Consider the following 27,140-nt stretch of genomic DNA (forward strand, 5'->3'; position numbering starts at 1 on the left):
CTACGAACATCTGCTTTTAATAGGCCTAATTGCCACCTAGGTTTTTTGTCTCTTGATCAGCAATAGTGAATAGTGTTCTAGCATAAGTACCAATAAAAGGAGAATAAGAACTCCAAACTTTTTTCAATTCCTGTAACAAATAATTAATATCAGAGTCCGCTTAAATTCATTTTAATGTTTCTTAAAATTTGATTGTCAAACTTCCAGTGACACTTGAAGCATAAAAATAGTTTTATTTTTACTTATTCTTATGGCAATTTAATCCTGTCCCCAAAGTTCCTCCCCAAGAACTCTACATGGAAAAACGTGTGTTGAGTTGTGGGCAGTGTGTGCTTTGCTGTTACCTGCTGTTCAGGTAACAGGGCAGCAGCTCAGCAGAATTATACAGGACCAGGCAGCCTGAGTCTAGATCCAGGCCCCACCTGTGCCAGCTGTGTGACTTAACCCTTGCCAGGCCTCCTTTATTTGTTTTTATTTTCTGAAATCCATTCACTCATTAATTTTTTTTTTTTCCCACAAGACAAGGTCTGGCTATGTCGCCCAGCCTGGTCTCGAACCCCTCAGCTCAAGCAATCCTCCAGCCTCAGCCTGTCAAAGACAGGAGCCACCCACCTAGCTGCCTTTCTTTATTTGTAGTAATGTCTACCTCATATGGTGGTCTTGGGGACTAAATATTATCATCTATGTAATACACAGGGCCCGCCTGGCACATCACATAGTGAACAAAACAGTCGGAGTGATGACAATTCCTAGGCGTCAAATCCCCATACTGAGAGCAAACAGGACATAAATGCTTTCATGGATTAATTCTACTAGGAGGCAGCACCTTGTGGTAAAAAACACTAGCCCTAGGCAATCTCATTATTTCGTCCTTAAATCACTCGCGCACTTGAGCTCTTCTCTGGAAAATAAAGAGATTACATTAGATAAGTGACTCTTCTTTTTAAAAAACTTTCTTTGTAAATTGTAATAGAGTAATATATGCTTAGAAAAACTTCAAGAAATGCAGCAAAAGAGGATATAATAAGAGGTCTCCTTTTCTTAACTCACTCCTTTTCCCTAAGAAGTTTTCAAACTGTACTGTGCAGAGCCCTAGGGCACCCTAGAAATAGAAGGTGGCTTCCCAGGAGAGATCAAGTGGACAGAGCCCCAGGGATTCCCCCAACACTACTTCAGCCACAGCAGCCCTGCTTTTATGTGTCTTCTATACTAGATTTCATAGATTTTGAGATAAGGGTTCCACTACTAAAACGAAGTTGGAAAATCTTAGGATTAAATTATTTTTAAAACATTACCCAGCTCTAAAAATGTAAGTTTCTGGTCTACTGAACCAAATCCTCATATTTGCTATTACATTTATATCAGGTTTCCACATAACTTCCCTTTATTTCACCTACCTCTAGCTCAAGATCCTGAGGTTCCATTTCAGAAAGTGACAGCACAGCAATTTTGGTAACTTTACAGACCTCATGATCTCCTGGGAGTTTGCCCACCAATGCTTTCTGGCGAATTAGAATAAGCCACCATGGAAGATCTGAAAGAGGAGAGTCATAATAAAGTCTGGTGTTTTTAGAGTGCTACTGTTCTGACAAGTTGAAGGTGAATAACCTAACAATGATAACAAAGTGTCCATCCAAAATAAACTTTTAAAGTAAAACATGTCACAAAGACATAAAATGACCCTTAAACATGTGAAAAGATGTTCAATCTCACTCATAATTAGAGAAATGTAAATTAAAACCAGTTGTGACACCATGCTCACCCATCAGATTGGGAACAATTAACAAGAATGACAACACATAGACTGGTGAGGCTGTGCGAAAACTCAAAACAGCTGTGGAGGTGAGAATACTGATGACAAATACAACTTTTCTGGAAGGAAATTTAGCAATACCTAACAATACAACAAATGCACTTACCTTTAATCAGTCCAGTGATCCCACCTTTGGGAATTTACCCTGAGGGTACACCTCAACAATCAAAGTATATACACTGAAGCCTATTTTTTAATTACAAAACACTGGAAACAGCCTAATGTCCAGATACAGGACAGTGGTTGAATAAACTATGGCACATCCATGCAATGGAGTACTATGCAGCTGTAAAAAAACAAAAAAGTATTCTATAAATTAATAAGGAAGGATTCCTGGATGCATTTAGTAGATAACCTGAATATATTATTAACATACAGCCATCCCTCGGTATCTGCAGGGGACTGGCTCCAGGACCCCCTGTGGATACCAAACTCCACGGATGCTCAAGTCTCTTATGTAAAATGGTGTAGTATTTGTATATAACCTATGCACATCCACTCATGTACTTGAAATCATCTCTAGATTGCTTACAATACCTGATATAATCTAAATGCTATGGTAAACAGTTTTTAAACTGTATTGTTTAAGCAATAATGCCGAGAAAGAAAAGTCTATACATGTCCAGTAGAGATGCAACCATCCCTTTTTTTTTTCCAAAAATTTTCCATGCATGGTCGGTTAGATCCACAGACACAGAACTCAATGGATATACAGGGCCGACTGTACATAATAAGGCTATATTATAATAACATAATAAATATGTGTTTTGTTTTGTTTTGTTTGAGACTGGGTCTCACTCTGTCACCCAGGCTAGAGTGCAGTGGCGCAATCGCAGCTCACGGCAGCCTCTGCCTCCTGGGCTCAAGCAAACCTCCCACCTCAGCCTCTAAAGTAGCTGGGACCACAGGCATGCACCACCACGCCCAGCTAAATTTTGTACTTTTTTTTAAGAGATGGGGTTTTGCCATGTTGCCCAGGCTGGTCTCAAACTGCTGGGCTCAAGCAATCTGCCAGCCTTGGCCTCTCAAAGTGCTGGGATTATAGGCGTGAGCCACTGTGCCCAGCCAATAAAATATATTATTAAATCAAAGCATAAAAGAATACCTAGAGTGTACTACCCTTCATGTAAGGAAGAAAATATGAGGTGATATATATCTACACATACAGTCACGTACCACATAATGATGAGCTACATATGCAGTAATGGCCCCTTAAAATTATAATGGAGCTGAAAAATTCCTATCACTTAGTGACATCATAAATGTAGCATGACATATTACACATTTGTGTGATTCTGGTGTAAACCTACTGCACTGCTAGTGATAGAAAAGTATACAACATACAATTACATATATACATAAGACTTGATAATGATAATAAATGTTACTGGTTTATGTATTTGCTATACTATGCTTTTTACCATTATTTTAAGTATACTCCTACTTATAAAAAAAGTTAAATAGGCCGGGCGCGGTGGCTCACGCTTGTAATCCCAGCACTTTGGGAGGCCGAGGCGGGCGGATCACGAGGTCAGGAGATCGAGACCACGGTGAAACCCCGTCTCTACTAAAAAATACAAAAAATTAGCCGGGCGTGGTGGCGGGCGCCTGTAGTCCCAGCTACTCGGAGAGGCTGAGGCAGGAGAATGGCGTGAACCCGGGAGGCGGAGCTTGCAGTGAGCCGAGATTGAGCCACTGCGGACTGCACTCCAGCCTGGGCGACAGAGCAATACTCCGTCTCAAAAAAAAAAAAAAAAAAAAAAAAAAGTTAAATAAGGGTAAAAAGAAAATGTTTTTGCACAGCTGTACAATGTGTGTTTTAACCTAAGTGTTATTACAGAAGAGTCAAAAAGTTTTAAAAAATTAAAAAGTTTATAAAGTAAAAAAGTTACAGTAAGCTAAGGTTAATTTAGTATTGAAGAAAGAAAAAAATTTTGGCAGGGCATGGAGGCTCATTCATGCCTGTAATTCCAGCACTTTGAGAGGCCAAAGTGGGAGGATTGCTTGAGCCCAGGACTTCAAGACCAGCCTGGGTAACATATGGAGACCTCATTTCTACAAAAAATTAAAAAATTAGCCAGGAGTTGGGACACGCACCTGTAGTCCCAGCTACTCGGGAGGCTGAGGTAGGAGGATCGCTTAAGCCTGGGAGGTTGACACTGCAGTGAGCCATGGTCATGCCACTGCACTCCAGCTTGGGTGACAGGGAAAGATCCCGTCTCACAAAAAAAATAAAAATAAAAAAAATTTTTTTAAAAAATTTTTAAAAAAAGAAAGAAAAACTTTTAAAATAAAGTCAGTGTTGCCTACACATATGATGTTTATAAAGTCTGTAGTAGTGTACGATGATGTCCTAGGCCTTCACATTCACTCACTGACTCATCCAGAGCAACTTCCGGTTCCACAAGTTCCATTCATAGTAAATGCCCAATACAGGTGTACCATTCTTATCTTTTATACCGTATCTTTTGTACAGTATTTTTACTGTACCATTTCTATGTTTAGATGAAATTGTCCAACAATGCATTTCTCATTAAGTGATGCATAACTACATGTATCCACCCATTTGTACAAAAACAAGAGGAGGAAACCAGAAGTCGGTGAGATTAGTTATCTCCACAGAATAGGTGGAAACGGGGTAGAAAGAAGAGGGGGATGGGAATAGGATAAAAGAGATGAAGGAGAAATGACAATTCTCTGAGGATGCCCTGGCAAATGACTGGTCTCTGAGTAGAATTCTGACTCTTAGAACAATGGTAATGTTTCACACATCCCTTAAAATAAATAGTTCAAATCAACCAGAATGTGGGAGAACCTCAAACTGCAAACCCAACTCTATTAAAAATTAAGAATAGAACTAAACTGTAGGAGATAGACAAGAAAAAACTAACCGAAGTAACTTCAGAAAACTATTTGGTAAAAATAAAGACAAAAAGAACCGTATGCACTACTGCACTCTGGTTACTAAATTTATTTTTCAGAAGAGTATGGGTTGGTAATTCTCTAACTACTTTGTGTGTACACTAGGATTGAACAGAGAACTAAATATATTGAGGAGAATGGAGGGAAAATGGTAAAACCACCTAAAGAAACCTTTAATAAATACAAGACAGAAAGAAGCAAACACCCAATCTTTCCAATCCAAATTTCTACTTCTCACAAGAGATTTTTAATTAAATGAAAAACAGTCTATGAAAGACAGCATGCAAAAGCAATTTTTCAGTTTATGAGACTACACCATTAAAAAAATACTCCCCAATTAGACCCCAAACCAAAAATTACTGAAATTGTGTTTCAGGAATTTATTATAGAAAAATAACACCATATATTTCCCATATAAAACAATTTTTTTAAAGGATATACAGGCTGGGCACAGTGGCTCACACCTATAATCCTAGCACTTTGGGAGGCCAAGGTGGGCAGATCACATGAGGCCAGCAGTTCCAGACCAGCCTGGCCAACATGGCAAAATTCTGTCTCTACTAAAAATACAAAAATTAGCCGGGCATGGTGGTGCACGTATGTAATCCCAGCTACTCGGGAGGCTGAGGCAAGAGAATTGCTTGAACTCGGGAGGCAGAGGTTGCAGTGAGCCAAAACGGTTTAATGTCAATATAAACTGTTCAATGTCAATAAATTTTGTTGAATAAAAAGAAATCTTTACAATAGGTCTCTTAACCTCACAGGAATAATTTCTATCTTATTTTATTTTATTTATTTATTTATTTTGAGACAGAGTCTCGTGCTGTTGCCAGGCGGGAGTGCAGTGGTGCAATCACTGCAACCTCCGCCTCCCAGGTTTAAGCAATTCTCCTGCCTCAGCCTCCCGAGTAGCTGGGACTACAGGCGCCCGCCACCACGCCTGGCTAATTTTTGTGGTTTTTTGTGTTGTTTTTTTCTTTTTTAGTAGGGACGGGGTTTCACCATATTGGCCAGGCTGGTCTTGAACTCCTGACCTGGTGATCTGCCCGACTTGACCTCTCAAAGTGCTTGGGATTACAGGCGTGTGCCACTGTGCCTGGCCATTTCTATCTTATAGTGAACAATTTAGAGTTGGGCCAGGCATGGTGGGTCACCCCTGTAATCCCAGCACTTTGCGGGGCTGAAGAGGGAGGATTACTCAAGGCCAGGATTTCAAAAACAGCTTGGCAACATAGCAAGACTCCAGCCCTATCAATATTGTTTTTAAAAATTAGCTGAGGCCAGGTGCAGTGGCTCATGCCTGTAATCCCAGCACTCTGGGAAGCTGAGGTGGGTGGATTGCTTGAGCCCAGAAGTTTGAAACCAGCCTGGGCAACACGGTGAAACCCCAACTCTGCAAAAGATACAAAAGTTATCTGGGCATAGGGGTACACGCCTGTAGTCTCAGCTACTCAGGTGGCTGAGGTGGGAGGATCATTTGAGCCCAGGAGTTCAAGGCTGCAGTGAGCTATGCTGGATCACTGTACTCCAGCCTGGATGACAGAGCAAGACCATATCTCTAAAAAAAAAAAAAAACAACAAGAAATCTTTATAACTCAAGGACCTCTCTTTCTCTCTCTCTCTCTGTGTGTCACACACACACACACACACACACACACACACACACACACACACAGGAAGGCCCTTCCTAGTTTATATCTTCTTGCCCTGATTTGCTCTGGATTCATTTCATATCAACATTACAAATTATGATTTTAATAAATTCAGTAACAAAAGCACAATGCATATTATCAAATATAGTATCTTTCCAATAAACCAGCTAAAGGTATAGTACCAAAAATATAAAATTTTTAACTTTCAAACACAGGTTTTATCTCATATACAAACTCACCTGGAAAACCAAGAGGCATCTTTTTTCCCAGAAAAACACTGGTATTGCCAATACTTAAACTCAACTTACACATTCAAATACATTTTAAAATAAAATACACTTTTTTTAGAGTTAACTACTCATATACAAAAATGTGAAAAATCTATGTGCTTCTTTTTAAAAGGTTACAGATATTCAATATGCCTTGCAGTTATGATGAAGATTAAATCTGAGAAAATATAATGTAACAGAAACAAAGCTTTGTCAATAGTAGCCTTCCTTTTTCAAGGAGGCTTCAAGTGTCCTAGACTTTGAGGTCAGAAATTGGACTCAAATTTTAGCTCAATCATTTGCTTCTTGTACACTTCAAAGCATAATACTTAACTGCTCCAGTTCTCAGTTTTCTCATATGAAAACTGGGATAAAACTGCCTACTTCAGAGAATGGCTATGAGGATTAATAATTTGTATAATTCATGATGTTATTCCTAAGAATTAATGTTTATTGAACATCTACTATAGGTATCACAAGATAATTATGTCTATATTGTCTATATTTTTAATACCACTACACCCTGCTAATAGATTCCATTTCCAATCTATAGTTGAAAAACTAAAAAACATTCAAATAATGTGCCCCAGGCTTGCAACTGGCCAATAGGATTTTTTTAAAACTTCCCTTTTAGACATCTTCAAACATACATAAAAGTAGAGAGAGCAATATAATCAAACCAAATCCACCCAGCAGTTATCACTGCATGACTCAGTCTTCTATGACGTTCAACTTTTTTTTTTTTCCAATGACTCTGTACTTGTCTTTTAATTTTAAAGAATTCCAAATCTAGAAAGAAAAGAAGAAACCCCATGGGCTTTGGGTTAAAAACCTGAGTTAGAATTCTATTTGAGGCTGGGCACGGTGGCCCATGCTTGTAATTCCAGCACTCTGGGAGGCCAACGCAGGTGGATCGCTTCAGCCCAGGAGTTCAAGACTAGCCTGGGCAACATGGGGGAAACCCTATCTCTACAAAAAAAAAAAAAATTTAAAAATTAGCCAAGCATAGTGGAGCAACCCTGTAGTTCCAGCTACTCAGGAGGCTGAGAGTGGAAGGATCACCTGAGCTCAGAGACGTCGAGGCTGCAGTGAGCCATGATCGCGCCACTGCACTCCAGCCTGGGCAACAGAATGAGAGACGCTGCCTCAAAAAAAGAAAAAAGAATTATATTTGATAATCCAGTTTCTTCCAGAAATAAATGGCAAAAAAATTTTAGATTCTAGTATAATCAAATATATAAAATTTTTCTTTGATTTGATATTTCCCCCTAAGGAAACCTAAAGAGAATTTGAGTGAAGAAAAATTCCAACCACCTATCATCATACCATTTTCCAAAGAACAGAGAAATTAAGGTAGATAACTTAGATTATAACGTGTAGATATCTATTTCCTTACAAATTTTACTTAGTTTTTTTTATTTTTTGATCTATGTGTTAGACTGAAACAGTGAGGAAAAAAACTAACATCGAGCCTTTACTATATGCTGTATGTTTTTCATTTGCTAAACCTCAGCCTCATGGAAAAAGCATGGACTCTAGATGTAATATAAAAGGTTAAAAACTAACTGTACGTATTGTAAAGAAATGGAATATTATATATTTAGCAAAGTTTTTCAGACCTTGAGAAACCAATAATATATTAATAGATGGGAGTCCACTGATGTGGCCACATATAAATAAAAACATACAAAAAAGCATTTATATAGGCCACTTCCATATGTAATAGAAAAAAGGTATTATAACATTAGCAACAGGAGCAATAAAGTTTCTGGGACTAATTCCAATTAAGAAATGTCTAGGTCGGGAGTGGTACTTCCAGCACTTTGGGAGGTCAAGGCAGAGGGATTGCTTGAGCCCAGGGGTTCAAGATCAGCCTGGGCAAAATAGCCAGGCCCAGTCTCAAGAAAGAAAGAAAGAAAAAAAACAAAACGACCAAACGAATGAACAAAAGAAAGGTCTAATATCTACATGAAAAGCACCAGAGAACTTTCATTTAGAGCATACAGAAAATAAATACATGAAACCACCATGAGCCTGGATGCACAGGTTCAATATTTCAAACTTGTTGGTATCTCTCAAATTAATATAGAAATTTAATGCAATTTCGGTCAAAATTCTAATGGGACTTCTAGGGAGTTTTTTTTTTTCTTTTTTTTTTTGGAGACGGAGTCTCCCTCTGTCGCCAGGCTGGAGTACAGTGGCGTGATCTCGGCTCACTGCAACTTCTGCCTCCCGGGTTCAAGCAATTCTCCTGCCTCAGCCTCCCGGGTAGCTGGGACTACAGGCGCACGCCACCACACCCAGCTAATTTTTGTATTTTTAGTAGAGACGGGGTTTCACCATGTAGCCAGGATGGTCTCAATCTCTTGACCTTGTGATCTGCCCACCTCAGCCTCCCAAAGTGCTGGGATTATAGGCATGAGCCACTGAGCCCAGCCAGGAAATTTAAATATATTTTAAATTTCACTTGAAAGACTAAATGTGTAAAAATATCCAGTAAAAATTTTGAAAAGAAATTGAGACTACTTGTCTTCCTAGGCAGAACTATGGTAACGCCAGGCGTGGTGGCTTGCACCTGTAATTCCAGCTACTTCGGAGGCTGAGGCAAGAGGACTGATTGAGCTCAGAAGTTCAAGAAGTTGTCAGTGAGCTATGATTGCATCACTGTACTCCAGCATGGGGGACAGAGTGAAACCCAACATTGGAGACAGAGCAGGTGGGGGATAAAAAAAAAGCATGGTAATTAAAACTTGATACTAGGTAAAGGAATAGATAAATGAATCACTAGAATAGAGAAGCCAGACACGACCTATGTAAAAATAAGCATCTCGTAAATGATGATAAAGAAGGGAAAAGAATGGTGTCTCAATAAATGGAAACAATAAACACTGGAGATTCCAAAACGGGGGATAGTGGGAAGGAAGCAAGGGTTAGAAAACCGTCTATTGGGTAGTATATTCACTATTTGAGTGACGGGATCAACAGAAGACCAAACCTCAGCATCATGCAATATACTCATGTAACAAACCTGCACATGTTCCCCCTGAAACTAAAATTTGAAAAACAGGCTGGGAGAGGTGGCTTATGTCTGTAATCCCAGCACTCTGGGAGGCCAGGGTGGGTGGACTGCTTGAGTCCAGGAGTTTGAGACTAGCCTGGGCAACACAGCGAGACCCTGTCTCTACAAAAAACACAAAAATTAGCAAGGCATGGTGGCACACATCTGTAGTCCCAGCTACTCAGGAGGCTGACATGGGAGAATCGCTTGACCCCAGGAGGCGAAGGTTGCAGTAAGCTGAGTTCAAGCCACTGCACTCCATCCTGGGCAACAGAGTAAGACGCTGTTTCAAAAAAGATAATAATTTTTAAAAATTAGGCTGGGTGCAGTGGCTCACACCTGTAATCCCAGCACTTTGGGAGGCCAAGGCAAGCGGATCACGAGGTCATGAATTCAAGACCATCCTGGCCAACATAGTGAAACTCCATCTCTATTAAAAATACAAAAATTAGCTGGGCATGGTGGTGCGTGCCTATAATCCCAGCTACTCGGGAGGCTGAGGCAGGAGAATTGCTTGAACCGGGACCTGGGAGGTGGAGGTTGCGGTGAGCCAAGATTGCGCCACTGCACTCCAGCCTGGGCTACAGGGCGAGATTCCATCTCAAAAAAAAAAAAAATTAAAACAATGTTGAAATAATTGGTTCTCCACACGAAAAAAAAGTTAAATTCTCACTGCAAGCCATGCCCCCAAATTAATTGTAGATGAGCTAATTGCTAAAAATATAAACAAAACAAAATATAGCAGATTCTTTATCATCTCAGAGCAGAAGGACCTTTGGAAGCATGATACATAATCCAGAAGTCATAAAATGAACAGGCTTGATTACATTAAAAATGAAACATACCTGGGTGGTAAATCACACTATGAACAAAATGAAAAGCAAATGACAAACAGGAAATTATTTGCAACACATGGCATGCTAAAGGTTAGTATTTATGAAATAGAAAGAGCTGTATCAATCAACAAGAAAAAGGTAATAGGTTTCCTCTCAGTAATTTTCCATCCACAGATTCCTACCACACTCCTTTGCTGTAAATCCCCACTTGTCCTTACTATATCTGGAATTGAGCACAATCCTGGACTGAGGTTTCTTTTCCACTTGGGCAACAGTTCCTCAATAAAATCTGTAGAAAAGAAAAAGGTAATGTCCCCAAAGTAAAGTGGCTTGCAGTGAGCCGAGACCGCGCCACTGCACTCCAGCCTGGGCAACAGAGTGAGACTCCGTCTCAAAAAAAAAAAAAAAAAAATATATATATATATATATACATATATAAATCCATACTTTATGGAGTACGGATGATAAACATTAAAAATATAATTAAGCTCAGCAATAATCAAATAAATTACAATAGGAAGATCACTTTCTATCAGACTGTCAAAAAGAAATCTCTTTGTTAAAGGTAATACTTAGTGTTGGAGATGCATCAAAATTCAAACTGTGTACATGCTTTACCCAATCTGTTCCTCTCCTAGAAATGTAGTCTATAGACTTGGGAAGGCTGGGAAAATGAAGACTGTAAGCATAATAATTGTATTTGTTTGTAAATGCACAAAGAAACTCTCAGAGGATTCACAAGAAACTAATAATGATGGTGCTAGGTTGGATGAAGCAGTGGAAATAGGGCAGATAGGGACAGGGGAGTGAGGGAGGCTTCGCTGAATACCTTTTACTACTATTTACATTGTTAAACCATGCACCTGTACTACCTAAAAATTTAAATTTAAAAAAAAAGCTCCTTCTGCGGAAACAACCCAAACGTCCATCAACGGATGAAGGAACAGACAAAACATAGTCTGTCTACACAAGGGAATATTATTCGAAGTGCTGATACGTGTTTCACCATGGACAATCCTTAAAAACATTGTGCTAAGTGAAAAAAAAAATCACAAAGGTCCACATATTATATGACTTCATTTATGTGAAATATTGAGAACAGGAAAATCCCTAGAGACAGAAGGTAGATTAGGAGCTGAGGTTAGTGGTTGCCAGGAGCTGGGTGTAGGGGTATTGAGAAATAACTGGCCATCTGAGAGGTTTCATTCTTGGATGCTGAAAATGTTCTGGAATTAGAAAGTGGTAACTGTTGCATAACCTTGCAAATCTACTAAAAACCACTTAACTGCACACTTTAAAAGGGTTAATTTTATGGTATGTAAATTAAATCTCAAGTTTTTTTTTTTTTTTTTTTTTAAAGCTCCTTCTGAAGAACAAAAGAACTTGTTAGGAGTCTTAAGAAGAGGATAAAAAACTAAAAGCATACTTTCTGCCAAAAATGGAGGTTAGGATAGGACAGCCTATTAATTCTTGAAATGTATCAACACTAGTGAAAAGACGTAGCTGTCTGCAATAGTGTTCAAGGGAATAATCAAAATTATCACAATGAAAAGAAAAATTATGAACTGAACACTGAGCTATTTCCAAGCAAAAACACTCACTTTAGAAAATAAAACAAACAAAAGAAAAACACTCACTTTAGAAAATAAAACAAACAAAAGAAAAATAACAGCAATCTCTATTCCTGTAATTATTTTGCCTTAGGTGAAACAAAATACAACACCACTGCCACATAAAAGCCTGAGATGTCCGGCAGGAATGTGCATATTCAGCTACAGGGTTAAATGATCTCTACTTTTTATACTTAGAATTAAAACAAGACAAATGTAAAAGTACAGCATCACTATTGTTTGGCAATCCTATTATCCATTAGGCCTAATTTCACAATACGATTTTTAAAAGCACCAAAGCAGGCTATGTATTTATTTGTTACCCACCAGGAAAAGAAACTTGGTTCAATTAAAGCTGCCATCTTGAGATCAGGATATACACGGTATAACAAGGAATAAAAAAAAAAATAGAATCTAGCAAGATCTGATGGCATAATGATTTCTTTCCAACTTTTTAAACATATTACAATAGGGGGAAAAAGTCAATTTTGTAACCTTGCCTCTTCCAGGAAAAGAGAGACAACGAAACCTGACTTCCTCAGCAAGATAAAAAAAAACTGATTAGGAAGTGATTATCTTGAAAAGCATGACCAGTAGGGCAAGCTAAAACAATAGTCCTGGAAAAGATTCAATTGCTTGACTTGGAAAGTGACTCACTTAAAAGGAGATGAGCAACTGTAGGATAAAGATTTCCATACCACTTTAGAAAAAAAATTTTTTCTCCTGCATTACGGTTCTCTGGAGAAATAGAACTAAGAGGATATATAAATAAGAGGAGATTTATTATTGGAATTGCTCATGTGACTATAGAAGCCAAAAAGTCCCACAGTCTGCCATCTGCAAGCTGGAGAACCAGAAAAGCCTGTGGTGTAATTCAGTCCAAGTCCAGGGAAGTCAATGGTAAAAGTCCCAGTCCAAGTCCGAAGGCCCGAGAACTGGGAGGCTGATGGTTTCAGCCCCAATCTGAGTCCGAAAGCTTGAGAACCAGGAGCTCTGATGTCCAAGAGCAGGAGAAGATGGATGCCCTGGCTCAAACACAGTGAATTCATACTTCCTTTTTGGTTCTGTTCCCGCCCTCAACAGATGGGATGATGCTCACCTACACTGGTGAGAATGGGTCTTCTTTACTAGGTCCGGAAACACCCTCACACACATGACCCGAAATCATTTTGTACCAGCTTTCTGAGAATCCCTTCCCAGTCAAGTTAACACAAAAAATTAAACATCATTGCCAGCTCTAGTGGCGTGTGCCTGCAGTCCCAGCTACTCAGGAGGCTGAGGTAGGAGCATCGCTGGAGCTCAGGAGTTTGAGACCAGCCTGGGCAGCATAGTGAGACACTGTCTCAAAAAGTAAATGAATATAAATAAAATTTTTAAAATTAACCGACTCCCTACTCATGACCTTACCTCTAAGGGGTACTGCAACTACGTATTTCTAGACATGGCTAACCATCCTATTGACATACAGAAAAGATATACATTTAATCCACCAATGCATGTCCAGCAATCATTTTTATTTTTATTAACATCATATAGGGAATATATTAATATATCCCATTTTTAGAAAGTTTAAACATTACAGATAAAACTGAAGTTCTCTTTGACCACTATTCCCCACTCCATGGAAATTCTTTAAACCTAATGCAAATCCTGCTTTCTTAGTTCTCTCACATAAGGAGAACAGGAGAAATGGAAAGTAACCAGTTACCATTCTAGTCCTTTTAAATTTTACTTGAGAACTTAAAATGACTTATGTTCACAGCATACAACCATAATTTATTTTGTAGGTTCTATTTTCACTGCTCTTTTGGACACTCTCCAATTTCTCTCTGTAAACATTCATGTGAGGAACAAAGGTAAAAAGGAAGAGAAGGTGCATTTACTAATGAGTCTCAGGTGCTTACTTCCTTTAGTATGCTCTAATACTGCACACTACATTCCTGATGCAAAGATTACCTTTCCTAGGTCCAATGGAACAGTCACAGAGAGGCTGGGAAATGGTGAAACAGAGAGCACCCATCAGCCTAAACACTCATACGCTTGTGCAGTTATGACTTGAGGAGCTACCACAGGAGAATTCATAATTTTTTTCCTTTTCTTTCTCTCCCTTTTAAGAGACAGGATCTTACACTGGCCAGGCTGGGGCGCAGTGGCTATTCACAGGCGCGACCCCACTACTGATCACAGCATGGGAGTTCTGACCTGCTCCATTTCTGATCTGGGCCAGTTCACTCCTCCTTAGGCAACCTGGTCGTCTCCCCTCCCAACAGCTGCCATATTTGATGTCAAACTTAGTGCAGACACCCAATCAGCATAGCTCACTCCAGCCCAGCTCACTCCAGCCCAGAACTCCTGGGCCCAAGTGATCCACCTTAGCCCTCTACTAGTTGGGACTACAGGTGTGTGCCGCCACACTTGACAAGAATTTATAATTATATTGACATACCAACAAATATTAACCCAAAGACAGAGGTGCATCCTATATACTCCAAAGTCTTTTGTAGCATAATATTCAAATACAAATATTTCTTGAAGGACTTCTGCAGATTATGCTCAAAGCTCCACAGAAGAGTCTATATTTGCACTGGATACATCAGAGGATGGAGACATGTTGGTAAAGAAGGAAAAAGATAATCTGAAAAAGGGAAAAGTCTGCTCGCCTTTCCTTTCTTCTCTGTCACATTGCCAACAGAATACTCACGTTCCTCTGTCATTTCAAATTGACAGTCTAAACTAAAAAATGTAAGCCAAATGACTCGCTGCTTTTTATATATATTTATAGTTGGCTTTAAGGTTATACTTAGGTGCATACAAATTTCAAACTGTTCTATCTTTCTGGTGACTTGAACATTTTGTTATTTTTGAAATGATTCTCTCTCTCTACTTCTCACCTTAAAGTCTACTTTGATATTAGCACAGTGACACCAGTTTTCGTCAGGCTAATGTTCACACAGTTTCTATGCTTTTACTTTATGTATTCATACCTCTAAGGCATTTGTCTTGAAAGCAAGCATGTATATGGATTTTATTGTTTTTCTAGTATAAACATCTTTAGTTTTTAATTGAAGCATGAAGTCTACTCATTTGTTATGTAATCACTGACATATTTAGGAATCAAACTATCATCTTACTATTTGTCCCACTTGTTCCATACATACCTTTTCTTGCCTTCTTTTGGATTAAGTTTTTAAATCATTATTATTCTGCTTTTCCCCTTTATGAGCTTTTTACAATATTTTATTATTCTGTTAGTGGTTACACTGTAGGGGAAAACACGAACCCTAATTTACAAAAGCCTAATGTAAATTTGTACTTTTCCAGCTGCTGGATGGTGAAAGGACTTAGAATACCAACTCCTTTAACTCCCCGTTGTTACTATTATTGTTGTGTATTTTAATTCTACATTTAAAGTTAAGCCCCATATATGATGACAAATTCACTTAAATTTACTATTTCCCCTTTCCATTGATCTTCATTTCTTCCTACCCCTCCATGTTCCCATCTGGAAACATTTTCCTTTTGCCTGAAAGTCTCTCTAGTTTTTTTTTGTTTGTTTTTTCTGGAGACAGAGCCTTGCTCTGTTGCCCAGGCTGGAGTGCAGTGGCACGATCTCAGCTCACCTCCCAGGTCTAAGCAATTCTCCTGCCTCAGCCTCCCGAGTAGCTGGAATTACAGGCTCCCACCACCACGCCTGGCTAATTTTCATATTTTTAGTAGAGACAGGGTTTTACCATGTCGGACCAGGCTAGTCTTGAACTCCTGACCTCAGGTGATCCGCCCGCCTTGGCCTCCCAAAATCCTGGGATTACAGGTATGAGCCACTGTGCCCAGCTCTCTCTAGTATTTCTTTTAATGCAGAGACTGCTGGTGACAAATTCTCTCAGTTTTTATTTGTCTCAAAATGTCTTTATTTTTAATTTCTGAAGGTATAAAATTCTGGACAGGCACTTTGACGATGTCATTCCATTGTCTTCTGGCTTCCATTGTTTCTATCAATGCTTACTACATGCCTTTGAATTTAATGTGTATTTTTTTCTTCGGCTGCTTTTAGGATATCCTCTTTGTCTTTACTTTTCATCAGTTTTACTGTGAGGTAACTGAGTGTGGTTTTATGTTTTTTCCCCTTGGATTCAAAGTACTTCTTGAATCTGTGGCTTGTATTTATAGTTGGTTTTAGAAAATTCTCGGCTATTATCTCATCAAATACTGCTGCAGTCAGAAACAGAACCTCTGACTAGTCTTCTTGATCTCATTTTTAAAGTGTATGAAATATCCGTAAATGACCCTGTGATGGTTAATTTTGTGGGTCAACTTGACTGGGAAGGGATGCCCAGATTGCTGGTAAAACATTATTTCTGAGGGTATTTCCGGAAGAGATTTGCATTTGAATTGGTAAACTGAATAAAGACTGCCCTCACCAATACAGGTGGGCATCATCCAATCCACTGAGGGCCAGAATAGAACAAAAAGGCAGAGGATGGGCTACCTTGCTCTCTAAGCTGGGACATCATCTTCTCCTGCCTGCAGACATCAGTGCTCCTGGTTATCAGGCCCTTGGATTCCAGCTGAGACTTACATCATTGACTCCCGATTCTCAGTTTTGGGGCTTGGACTGGAACTATACCACCAGCTTTCCTCGTTCTCCAGATTGCGGATGGCAGCCTCCATAATCACATGAGCCAATCCCTTATAAATTATCTTTAAATAACAAATCTCTGTATATAATAATCTCGGTATAGATGTTAAATCTCTCTCTATATATATACACACACACTATATATACACTATATATATATACGCTATATATATACTGAGAGTATACGTATACTATATATAGTATATATAGTTATATATATAGCATATATATACACTACATATAGTGTATACACTATATGTAGTATATATATAGAATATATATACACTACACACACACACACTCACACACACACACACACACACACACACACACACAGTTTACCCTTGAACAATGCAAGAGTTAGGGGTGCTGACTCCCCATGCACATGCAACTTTTGGCCAGGCACAGTGGCTCACATCCGTAATCCCAGCACTTTGGGAGGCCGAGACGGGTGGATGACCTGAGCTCAGGAGTTAGAAACCAGACTGGGCAACATAGCAAAACCCCATCTCTACAAAAAAAAAAAAAAATACAAAAATTAGCCGGGTATCATGGCGTGCACCTGTAGTCCCAGCTACTCAAGAGGCTGAAGCATGAGAATCGCTTGAACCTAGGCGGTCGAGGCTGTAGTGAGCTGAGATCGCGCCACTTCACTCCAGCCTGGGCGACAGAGCAAGACCCTGTCTCAAAAACAAGAACAAAAACAATATCCACATAGAACTTTTAACTCCCCCAAAACTTAACTATGAAAAGCCTACTACTGATCAGAAGCCTAGTAACATAAATAGTTGATTAACACATACTTTGTATGCTGTATTATATACTGTATTCTTACAATAAAGTAAGCTAGGCTGGGCACGGTGGCTCACACCTGTAATCCCAGCACTTTGGGAGGCCAAGGCAAGTGGATCACCTGAGGTCAGGGGTTTGAGACCAGCCTGACCAACATGGTGAAACCCCATCTACAAAAAATACAAAAGATTAGCTGGGCGTGGTGGTAGGCACCTGTAATCCCACCTACTCGGGACGCTGAGGCAGGAGAATCACTTGAATCGGCGAGGCAGAGTTTGCAGTGAGCTGAGATCGTACCACTGCACTCCAGCCTGGGCAACAAGAGGGAAACTCTGTCTCAAAATAAATAAATAAATAAATAAATAAATAAATAAATAAAGTAAGCTAGAGAAAAGAAAATGTTACTAAGAAAACCACAAGGGGCCAGGCATGGTGGCTCACACCTGTAAACACAGCACTTTGTGAGGCCAAGACAGGCGATCAGCTGAGGTCAGGAGTTCAAGACCAGCCGACATGGTGAAACACCATCCCTACTAAAAATACAAAATATTAGCCAGGCGTGGTGGTGCATGCCTGAAATCCCAGCTACTTGGGAGGCTGAGGTAGGAGAATCCCTTGAACCTGGGAGGCGGAGGTTGCAGTGAGTTGTGGTCGCACCATTGCACTCCAGCCTAGGCGACAAGAGCGAAACTCCATCGAAAAAACAAAAAAAGAAAACCATAAGGAAGAGAAAATGTATTTATTACTCATTAAGTGGAAGTGGATCATTATAAAGGTCTTCATCCTTATCTTCATGTTGAGTAGGCTGAGGAAGAGGAAGGAAGAGAAGGGGTTGGTCTTGAGGTCTCAGGGGTGGCAGAGGCAAAAGAAAATACACTATACATGAACCCACACAGTTTAAACTTGTCTTGTCCAAAGGTCAACTGTGTGTCTGTGTGTGTGTGTGCACGCGCACACGCCTGTGTATGCAGGCACATGCGCGTGTATACACTATTGGTTCTGGAAGGCCCTAATAGAGATTTTGGTACCAAGCAGCAGCGGTGCTGCTATAACAAACATCTAAAGACGTGGAAGCAGCTTTGGAACCAGGTAATGGGTAGAGGCTGGAAGAGTTTGGAGGTGCATACTATTAGAAAAAGCCTACATTGTCCTGTGTGAACCTTTAAAGGTGATTCTGGTGAGGACTCAGAAAGAAGAGAGATGAGCTATAGAAAAAGCCTCAATCTTCTCAGAGAATTCCTAAGTAATCCTGAGCAGAATGTCAGTAGAAAACATGAACAGTAAAGAGCATTCTGATGAAGTGTCGGATGAAAATAAGGAACGTGTTATTGGACAATATGGAGATGATCCTGGTTATAAAGTGGCAAAGAACTTGGTTGAAGTGTGTGCATGTTCTACTATTTTGTGGAAGGGAGGACTTAAGAGAGAAATTGGATATTTACCTGAGGCAATTTCTAAGCAAAATGTCAAAGGTGAAGTTTGCCTCCTCCTGCCTGATTATAGTAAAATGCGAGAAGAGGGCTATGACTTAAAGACAGAATTGTCAAGCAAAAATGAAGTAGAACTTAAAGATTTGAAAAGTTCTAGCCAGACTACAGAAATTTTAAAAAAGGCCTGTTCAGGGGAAAACACTACAGATGTGCCCAAGTCCCTCTGATAAGGAGAGTAATATGGGTGTGAACCATGGACTTCAGCCACTTCAGCAGGAGAACAGCCAGTGTGAGATGAAAGGGAATGAACTGGTAAGGAAGGAAGGATGGCTGTCAGTCTTCCTGGGTTTTACAGGCCAGGACCACAGTGCTTTTTGGCAGAGAATGTGCACTATTCTTCAAGACAAAGGCAGAACAAGCCCAAAGGTGATTAAGAGATCATCAGGGCTGCTTTCTTGGTTTCAAAAGGGGTAGGCAGGGACTGCCTTATTCAACAGGCAAGATGGTCTCTGCCAGATGCCGTGAGGATAGGAACAACCAGCAGGACCCTAGGGGCACAACCCTTCCTGGGTAGAGCCGTGGAGGCAGGCCCCCCACCTCAGCAGGTCTGGAAGGTAGAACCTCTAATGCAGTGGGCCTGGAGTGCAGAACATGGGCTCAGTGAAGATTATTCTCGAGCCTTAAGATCTCAAGGAGTTTGCCTTATAGTTTGGACTCACTAGGGCTCCATTGCCCCTTTCTTCTTTCCTGTTTCTCTTTTGAAAATGGAAATGTCTAGCCCAAGTCTGTCCCACCATTGTATTTTCTAAGCACATAACTTGTTTGGTTTCACAGGTTTGCAGCTGAAGAGCAATTTGCCTCAGGATGAATCATACCTTGAGTCTCACCCACATCTGAGTTAGATGATATTTAAACGAGACTTCGGATTTTTTACTTTAAGAGTTGATGCTGGAATGAGTTAAGAGTTTAAGAATGTTGGGATTATAATGAATGTATTTTGCATATGAGAAGAGCATATATTTAGGGGGACAGGGCAGAATATTATAAGCTAAATGTTTATGTCCCCACAAATTCATACAGTCACCCCTCAGTATCTGCAGGAGATTGATTCTAGAACCCCGTATAGATACCAAAATCCTCAATGTTCAAGTCCCTTATATAAAATGGCATAGTATTAATATTTCCATATACCTATACACATCCTCCTGTATACTTTAAATTATCTCTAGATTACTTACAATACCTAATACAATATAAATGCTGTTTATAGTTGTTGTAATATTTTTATTGGGTTTTTTTCCTGAATATTGTCTATCTGCAGATGTTGAACCTACATATAGGGAGGACTGTGACTGTATGTTGAAATCCTAATCCTCCATGTTATGGTATTAGGAGGTGGGGCCTTTGGCAGACGATGAGGTTATTAGGGCTCCACCATCACAAATGGGATTAGTGCCCTTATAAAAGAGACCCAGGAGAGCTCCCTCACGCCTCCTGCCATGTGAGGACTCAGTGAGAAGAGGCCATCCATGAATAAAAGGCAGCCCCTCACCAGACATCAAATCTTCTGGGGCTTTGATCTTAGGCTGTCCAGCCTCCAGAGCCATCAGAAATACATTTCAGTTGTTTATAGGCCACCCAGTCCATGACATTCTGTTATAGCAGCCCAAACAGACAAAGAGAGAACTATTATACACAGATGACCCTTGAACAACACAAGTTTGAACTGCAAGGGTCCACTTACATGGAGATTTTTTCCAATCAAATGCAGATTGAAAAATACAGTATTCGTGGAACGAGAAACCTACATAAACAGAGAGCCAACTTTTCATATACGGAGGTTCTCTGGGGCCAACTTCGGGACTTGAGCATGCATGGATTTTGGTATACGTGGGTGGCCCTGGAACCAATCCCTCCTCTTCATACCAAGGGACGACTGAACTATGATATTAACATGCTAAGAGAATATCTTAATAGTTTATTCCAAGGCATATTATGCTCCAATTATGCTCCAATTTTATTTACAAATCTTTGGTAGGAATGTAAATTGAGTCCTAAGTGTGCATAAAACCTACTTCACTGATATCTGCTGCATAACCTATTAATTGGCTATTTAGCACTTTTAAGTGAACAGAACATGAGTCTATAAAGTAGGTTTATGCACATTTATGCACGAATTTAAATTTCAACTAAAAATATGAATTCACAGTATGTTTAGTGAATTTTTGTTTTATATTTAAAGCCATGTCTTAAAAAAAAAAAAAAAAAACTACATTAAGAGAAATGTTTTGTCCCCCCTAATGGAAGCAGAGCACCATATATCCCTGATTATATTTCAGGGAACAACACACATCAAGTAAATGGAAAAACAAGTAATGTTACCATCACGCCAGTGCTGGTTTGTTCAACGTCAGGTACTTAATAGCTGAAAGTACATCACATTAGGCTTCTAATGCTCTCAGTGACTAAAGAGCCAACTATTAATTTGTTCGCCTTCCAAACATAGCAGCTATTCCACGTTTCCTGACTGGTTGCTCTGTTCCTTACTAAAGTTTCCTACGTCTCGGTTTATAGAAAACTGACAATGACTCATAGGGAGAGCATCTAGAGCAAGAGACATTTTTAATAGGCTCTATTTCAAAAGTACCAAATGGTGCAATTAGAAGTATATTCTGCTTAGCCTGTAAAGCTTAAGACTGTAGTTAAATCCCTAAATAAATCTGCCATAAAATGAAATAACCTTGAAATAATCTATTATACTCTATAAAAAAATACAAACTCTTGTAACTATAATAGAAAAGACTTAGAAAACTAGAAAAGTCTAAATTATTAAGTACTGTTGGGCAAAGTGATTTTCTATATAAAAATGTATTTTTTAGACAACTACAGCTTATCCCCCTAAAGTACTAAAACGTTTTCCTATATGTTTATTGAAAGCTTTAATACTTTCCTACCCACTAAACTCCAGCATACTAAAGACAATCAGGATTTTTACTCACGATACGAGTTAATCATCATAAAGCATTCAAATTAATGCTTTGAAAAGTGACATAAAAATGCTTCAAGGTTGGAGGTGATTGGTCCGTACATAAAGGGAATCAAGCCCATGGGCTGTAACAAACCTGCTATCCAAGTCAATTAAATAACCTTCATTTTTTGCTGTCAATGGTTGTTACTGGCCAAGCCTAAGTAAGTGAGAACTTAACAAATTTATCGAGAATCTCCTTTCTTAAACACAAATAGCTTTGACAATAATTTGACCGGAATTACTTTTAAATGTTCAGTAAGATAAAAAGTCCAAAAGGTATACAAAGGAGGAAATAAAGCAAGCACCTGTATAGGTGGCCCACACAGTCATTTTTACCTTAATAATCCTCCATTTCTTATTTTTATTTTTTAAGAGACAGGGTCTCACTAGGTTGCCCAGGCTGGAGTGCAGTGTCTATTCACAGGCATGATCATAGCACACTGCAGCCTCGAGCTCCTGGCCTCAAGCAGTCCTCCTGCCCTCAGCCTCCCAATTAGCTGGGACTACAGGCACGTGCCACTGCACTCAGCTTTCCTTCCCTCTTTCTGAGGCTAAAAAACAAACCTTTAATATGGCTGCTACTGAAATCACTGAAGAAAACTGAAGTTTAAGAACAAATGGGTTTATGACTAGAAAAAGGAATGAGAGTGGAATAGCATGAGGCACACTGGCCTGCCTCTCAAGTATCTCTCTGCCTGAAAATATAAATATCTGCCATGCCACTTAGAGATATGCTCAGGAATAAGAAGCACACTTGTGTAACCACACTCTGGGGAGCTCAGAACTGTGGGTCGCATTCATGTGACTTGTTCAAGCATCACTTCTACCCAGGAGGTAGAATCATCTGCACCAAGGAGACGGGCTCAAGACTAGGAATAAGGGAGGTGGGAAATTCTGAAGCACAAAATGTAGGGACAAGCTGAGGGGAGCAAAGAGAGAGGGACGAAGCACTCCGCATCTAAGTACCTGAGGAGAGAAGAAAAGGAACAGGAGAGAAGCAAAAACAAGACCAATGAGAAGATACCGGAGAATGTAATCCTCTCACACCATTTAGCTGCCTGCTTCCAAGACTCAAGTCTGTTAAGAGAATGGGTCAGCTAAATTATAGTTAAAGAATCTTCTAAGGGTTAACCAGGAATCTGGTCACCAATGAAAATCTTACTTCTAGGTCAGGCGTGGTGACTCACGCCTGTAATCCCAGGACTTTGGGAGGCCGAGACAGGTAGATCACTTGAGGCCAGGAGTTCGAGACCAGCCTGGCCAACATGATGAAACCCTGTCTCTACTAAAAATACAAAAATTAGCCACCTTAGGGTGAGGCACGAGAATCGCTTGAACCAAGGAGGCAGAGGTTGCAGTGAGCCGAGATTGTGCCACTGCACTCCAGCCTGGGCTACAAGACCAAGACTCTGTCTCAAAAAAAAAAAAAAAAAAAAAAGTAAGTCTTACCTGTAAAAGTCAGTAACTCTGAGATCCTCATGAGAAAATGAACATAAAAATGACTGTATCTGAGGCTGGGCACAATGCTCATGCCTGTGTAATCCCAGCACTTTGAAAGGCCAAGGCAGACAGATTGCTTGAGCCCAGGAGTTCAAGACCAGCCTGAGCAACACGGCAAAACTCTGTCTCTACTAAAAAATACAAAAATTAGCTGGGCACGGTGGTGTGTGCCTGTATATACACAGGCAAACTCATATCTAAACAGAAGCAATAACTAAAAGGCTTGTCCCACGACCCAGGCCTCCAGCAGAGGATGAGAGCTCCACGGGACCCTGTCAGACCCTCTTGTTTCTCTCCAATGTCCTTAAGGAGTGGGGTTTCCAATGGCTTTTACGGCATGCACTAAAACAATGCTAGTGACACTCCATTCATTCACCACTAAAATATATAATATTTCATGTCACTAGTGCCATAGCAAAGTCTCCATAGACAGCAGAAGACTAAAATCAGCATTAAAATCATATGCATAATACACTTTACCATCTTAATGACTGAGACATTGTCACCACTTCAAAAGTGGAGGAACAGCAGATGGCGAGTATTATTTTAATGAATGAGATCTACTTGAGCGAATTTTTGTCTAGGATTGTTCAGTACTATCAGTAGTAATTCAGTTAATTACTAAACAAAAAGCTTCTATTGCCACATTAATCAAGACTCCTGACAATTTTCTCTTCAAACTAGTCCTGAATATATCGTGGGATATATTCCTTTACTAATGAATCTTTTTGCTTTTTATCTTCAGATACTTCTTAACCCTAATTGAGCTTATCCTCTTCTCAATCTTGAAAATACATTTTAACTTGAAGAGCTTTTGTGATCTATTTTAAATCTCCAGCCTAAAGCAGTCTTTTCCTGGATGTCTGTGTGAAGATATGACTATACCCAGACATTACACAGAAAATGAAAAGAAACACATCAATCACGTGGGCCTTTTGCACAGCTGCATACTCTGCCAAGAACCGGGCCTTTTGCACAGCTGTGTACTCTGCCAAGAACTACCTCTCCTCTCAATGCCTCCACCTCCCACCCCCGGCCCTGTCCATATCAGATGCTTTCCATCCTAGAACCCCAGCTCCACCCATGAGATGCTTTCCATCCAGAAGCCCCAGCGCCACCCATGAGATCCTTTCCATCCAGAAGCCCCAGCTCCACCCATGAGATCCTTTCCATCCAGAAGCACCAGCTCCACCCATGAGATCCTTTCCATCCAGAAGCCCCAGCTCCACCCATGAGATCCTTTCCATCCAGAAGCACCAGCTCCACCCAGTTAGGCTCTTCTGTCATACACACCACAGCACCCCACACTTGTCTTCAGATGATTACGTTTTTAATGGTAAAACTGTGTGACTGGTAATTAACATCTATCACTCAGATTCTGAGTCTAGGTTTCTAGAAGCTTCGACCTGCAGCCCCAGCTTGTTCAACCTGCAGCCCCAGCACTGAGTACAGGCCATGGGACACAGTAGGTACTCCATAGATATTTGTTAAATCCATAAGTACTCGCTGAATATTTCTGAATTGCCCTGCAGTGGGCCAGCACACAGAGACACAGCAGGTAAGCAGAACAGACATGGCTCCAGTTGCTGTCTTTTTGGAGGTTATTTCCATGAGAAGACAGACAAAAAAGAAAAAGAAAAAATTAATATGTAATTACAATTGTGATATGAAATTGACTACCATTCTTTTTTTTTTGAGATGGAGTCTCACTCTGTCACCCGGGCTGGAGTGCAGTGGCGAGATCTCAGCTCACTGCAGCATCCACCTCCTGGGTTCAAGCAATTCTCATGCCTAAGCCTCCCAAGTGGCTGGGATTACAGGCGCACGCCACTGTGCCCAGCTAATTTTCATATTTTTAGTAGAGATGGGGTTTCACCATGTGGTCAGGCTGGTCTCAAATTCCTGACCTCAAGTGACCTGCCTGCCTCAGCCTCCCAAAGTGCTAGGATTACAGGTGTGAGCCACCACATGCCCGGCCTTGACTACCATTTTTATTTCCTTCTGGATACTACAATTAATTTTTTTAATGTTGATTTTTCACAGACCTATACTTTTCTTTCACCTATTTGATGCATTACACATCCCTCCTACTTTCTGTTTCTCCTATTAATAAATCTCTGCCGGGCACAGTGGCTCATGCCTGTAATCCCAGCACTTTGGGAGGCTGAGGCGGGCTGATCACCTGAGGTCAGGAGTTCAAGACCAGTCTGGTCAACATGGGGAAACCCCATCTCCACTAAAACTACAAAAATAAGCCAGGCGTGGTGACGCATGCCTGTAATCCCAGCTACTCAGGAGGCTGAGGCAGGAAAATCGTTTGAACCCAGGGGGCTGAGGTTGCAGTGAGCCAAGATCGTGCCACTGCACTCCAGCCTGGGCAACAGAACAAGACTCCGTCTCAAAAATAAATAACTTAATTAATTAAATAAATCTCAACTGGTCAAACCAAAGTCAGACACATTTGAGTTGTCAGAAGACAGACTACATTACACCCTGGCTGAAGTCCACTTGCCTGCAAATGTCTGAGGAAGAGGTCTTGCAACCCAAAAATAGGCTAATGGTTCTAAATAGATATTTTCTAGGCATTAGGGTAAATAGAACCATTTTTTTGGGGGGGGGGAGCAGAGCTTGCTAAAAGGGCAGGCAATTATCAACAAAGGATAACACAAACAAAAACAGTTTGAAATTCTTCTATCATATCTTTTTTAAAAGAAACGTGTGGATTACAAAATAACTTTCACTAATGCTACTAATCTGTTATTACCAAAAACATTATTTTTTATACATTTTTACAATGTAGTATTTTAGTGACTTGTTCTGTTTTTTGTTTGTTTGTTTTGTTTTGTTTTGCTTTTTGACAGAGTCTTGCTCTGTAGCTCAGGCTGGAGTGCAGTGGTGTGATCTTGGCTCACTGCAACATCTACCTCCTGGGTTCAAGCGATTCTCCTGCCTCAACCTCCCTGGGTAGCAGGGATTACAGGTGCCCATCACCACACCCAGCTAATTTTTGTATTTTTAGTTGAGACGGGGTTTCACCATGTTGGCCAGGCTGGTCTCGAACTCCTGACCTCAAGCGATCCACCCGCCTCGGCCTCCCAAAGTGCTGGGATTATAGGCGTGAGTCACCACGTCCAGCCTGACTTGTTCTTATTACAGTTTCAGCAAAAATTAACATTAGAAAAATAGTCCATGTTTAACATTTGTTCAAAATTGTGTAGCCACAATGTAAGTGGTTCTTGAGTAGAATATCTGATACTTATGAGGATCTTTAAGAGGAAAAAAGAATAGTAATCAGCATATACTGAATTTTTGTTTTGTTTTGTTTTTTGTTTTCTTGAGACAGAGTCTTGCTCTGTCACCCAGGCTGGAGTGCACCGGCGTGATCCTGGCTCACTGCAACCTCTGCCTCCCGGGTTCAAGTGATTCTACTGCCTCAGCCTCCGGAGTAGCTGGAATTACAGGGGTGTGCCACCACGCCCGGCTAATTTTTGTATTTTTAGTAGATACGGGGTTTCACCATGTTGGTCAGGCTGGCTTCGAACTCCTGACCTCATGATCTGCCCACCTCAGCCTCCCGAAGTGCTAGGATTACAG

The 27,140-nt window shown here is 40.3% G+C and overlaps 1 protein-coding gene across 2 annotated transcripts in view; it reads right to left on the reverse strand.

Moving 5' to 3' along the window:
• Positions 1 to 27,140, reverse strand: part of INPP5F (inositol polyphosphate-5-phosphatase F) — a 102,231-nt gene that overhangs the window by 44,372 nt on the left and 30,719 nt on the right. For both annotated transcript variants that reach the window (XM_003255031.4, XM_030806291.1), the window contains exon 3: positions 1,398 to 1,534. In XM_003255031.4, coding sequence (XP_003255079.1) covers positions 1,398 to 1,534 — 137 coding nt within the window. The remainder of the gene's footprint in view (positions 1 to 1,397; positions 1,535 to 27,140) is intronic.

The sequence above is a fragment of the Nomascus leucogenys genome, chromosome 3 (genome assembly GCF_006542625.1).
Source record: "Nomascus leucogenys isolate Asia chromosome 3, Asia_NLE_v1, whole genome shotgun sequence".
Lineage (NCBI taxonomy): Eukaryota > Metazoa > Chordata > Mammalia > Primates > Hylobatidae > Nomascus > Nomascus leucogenys.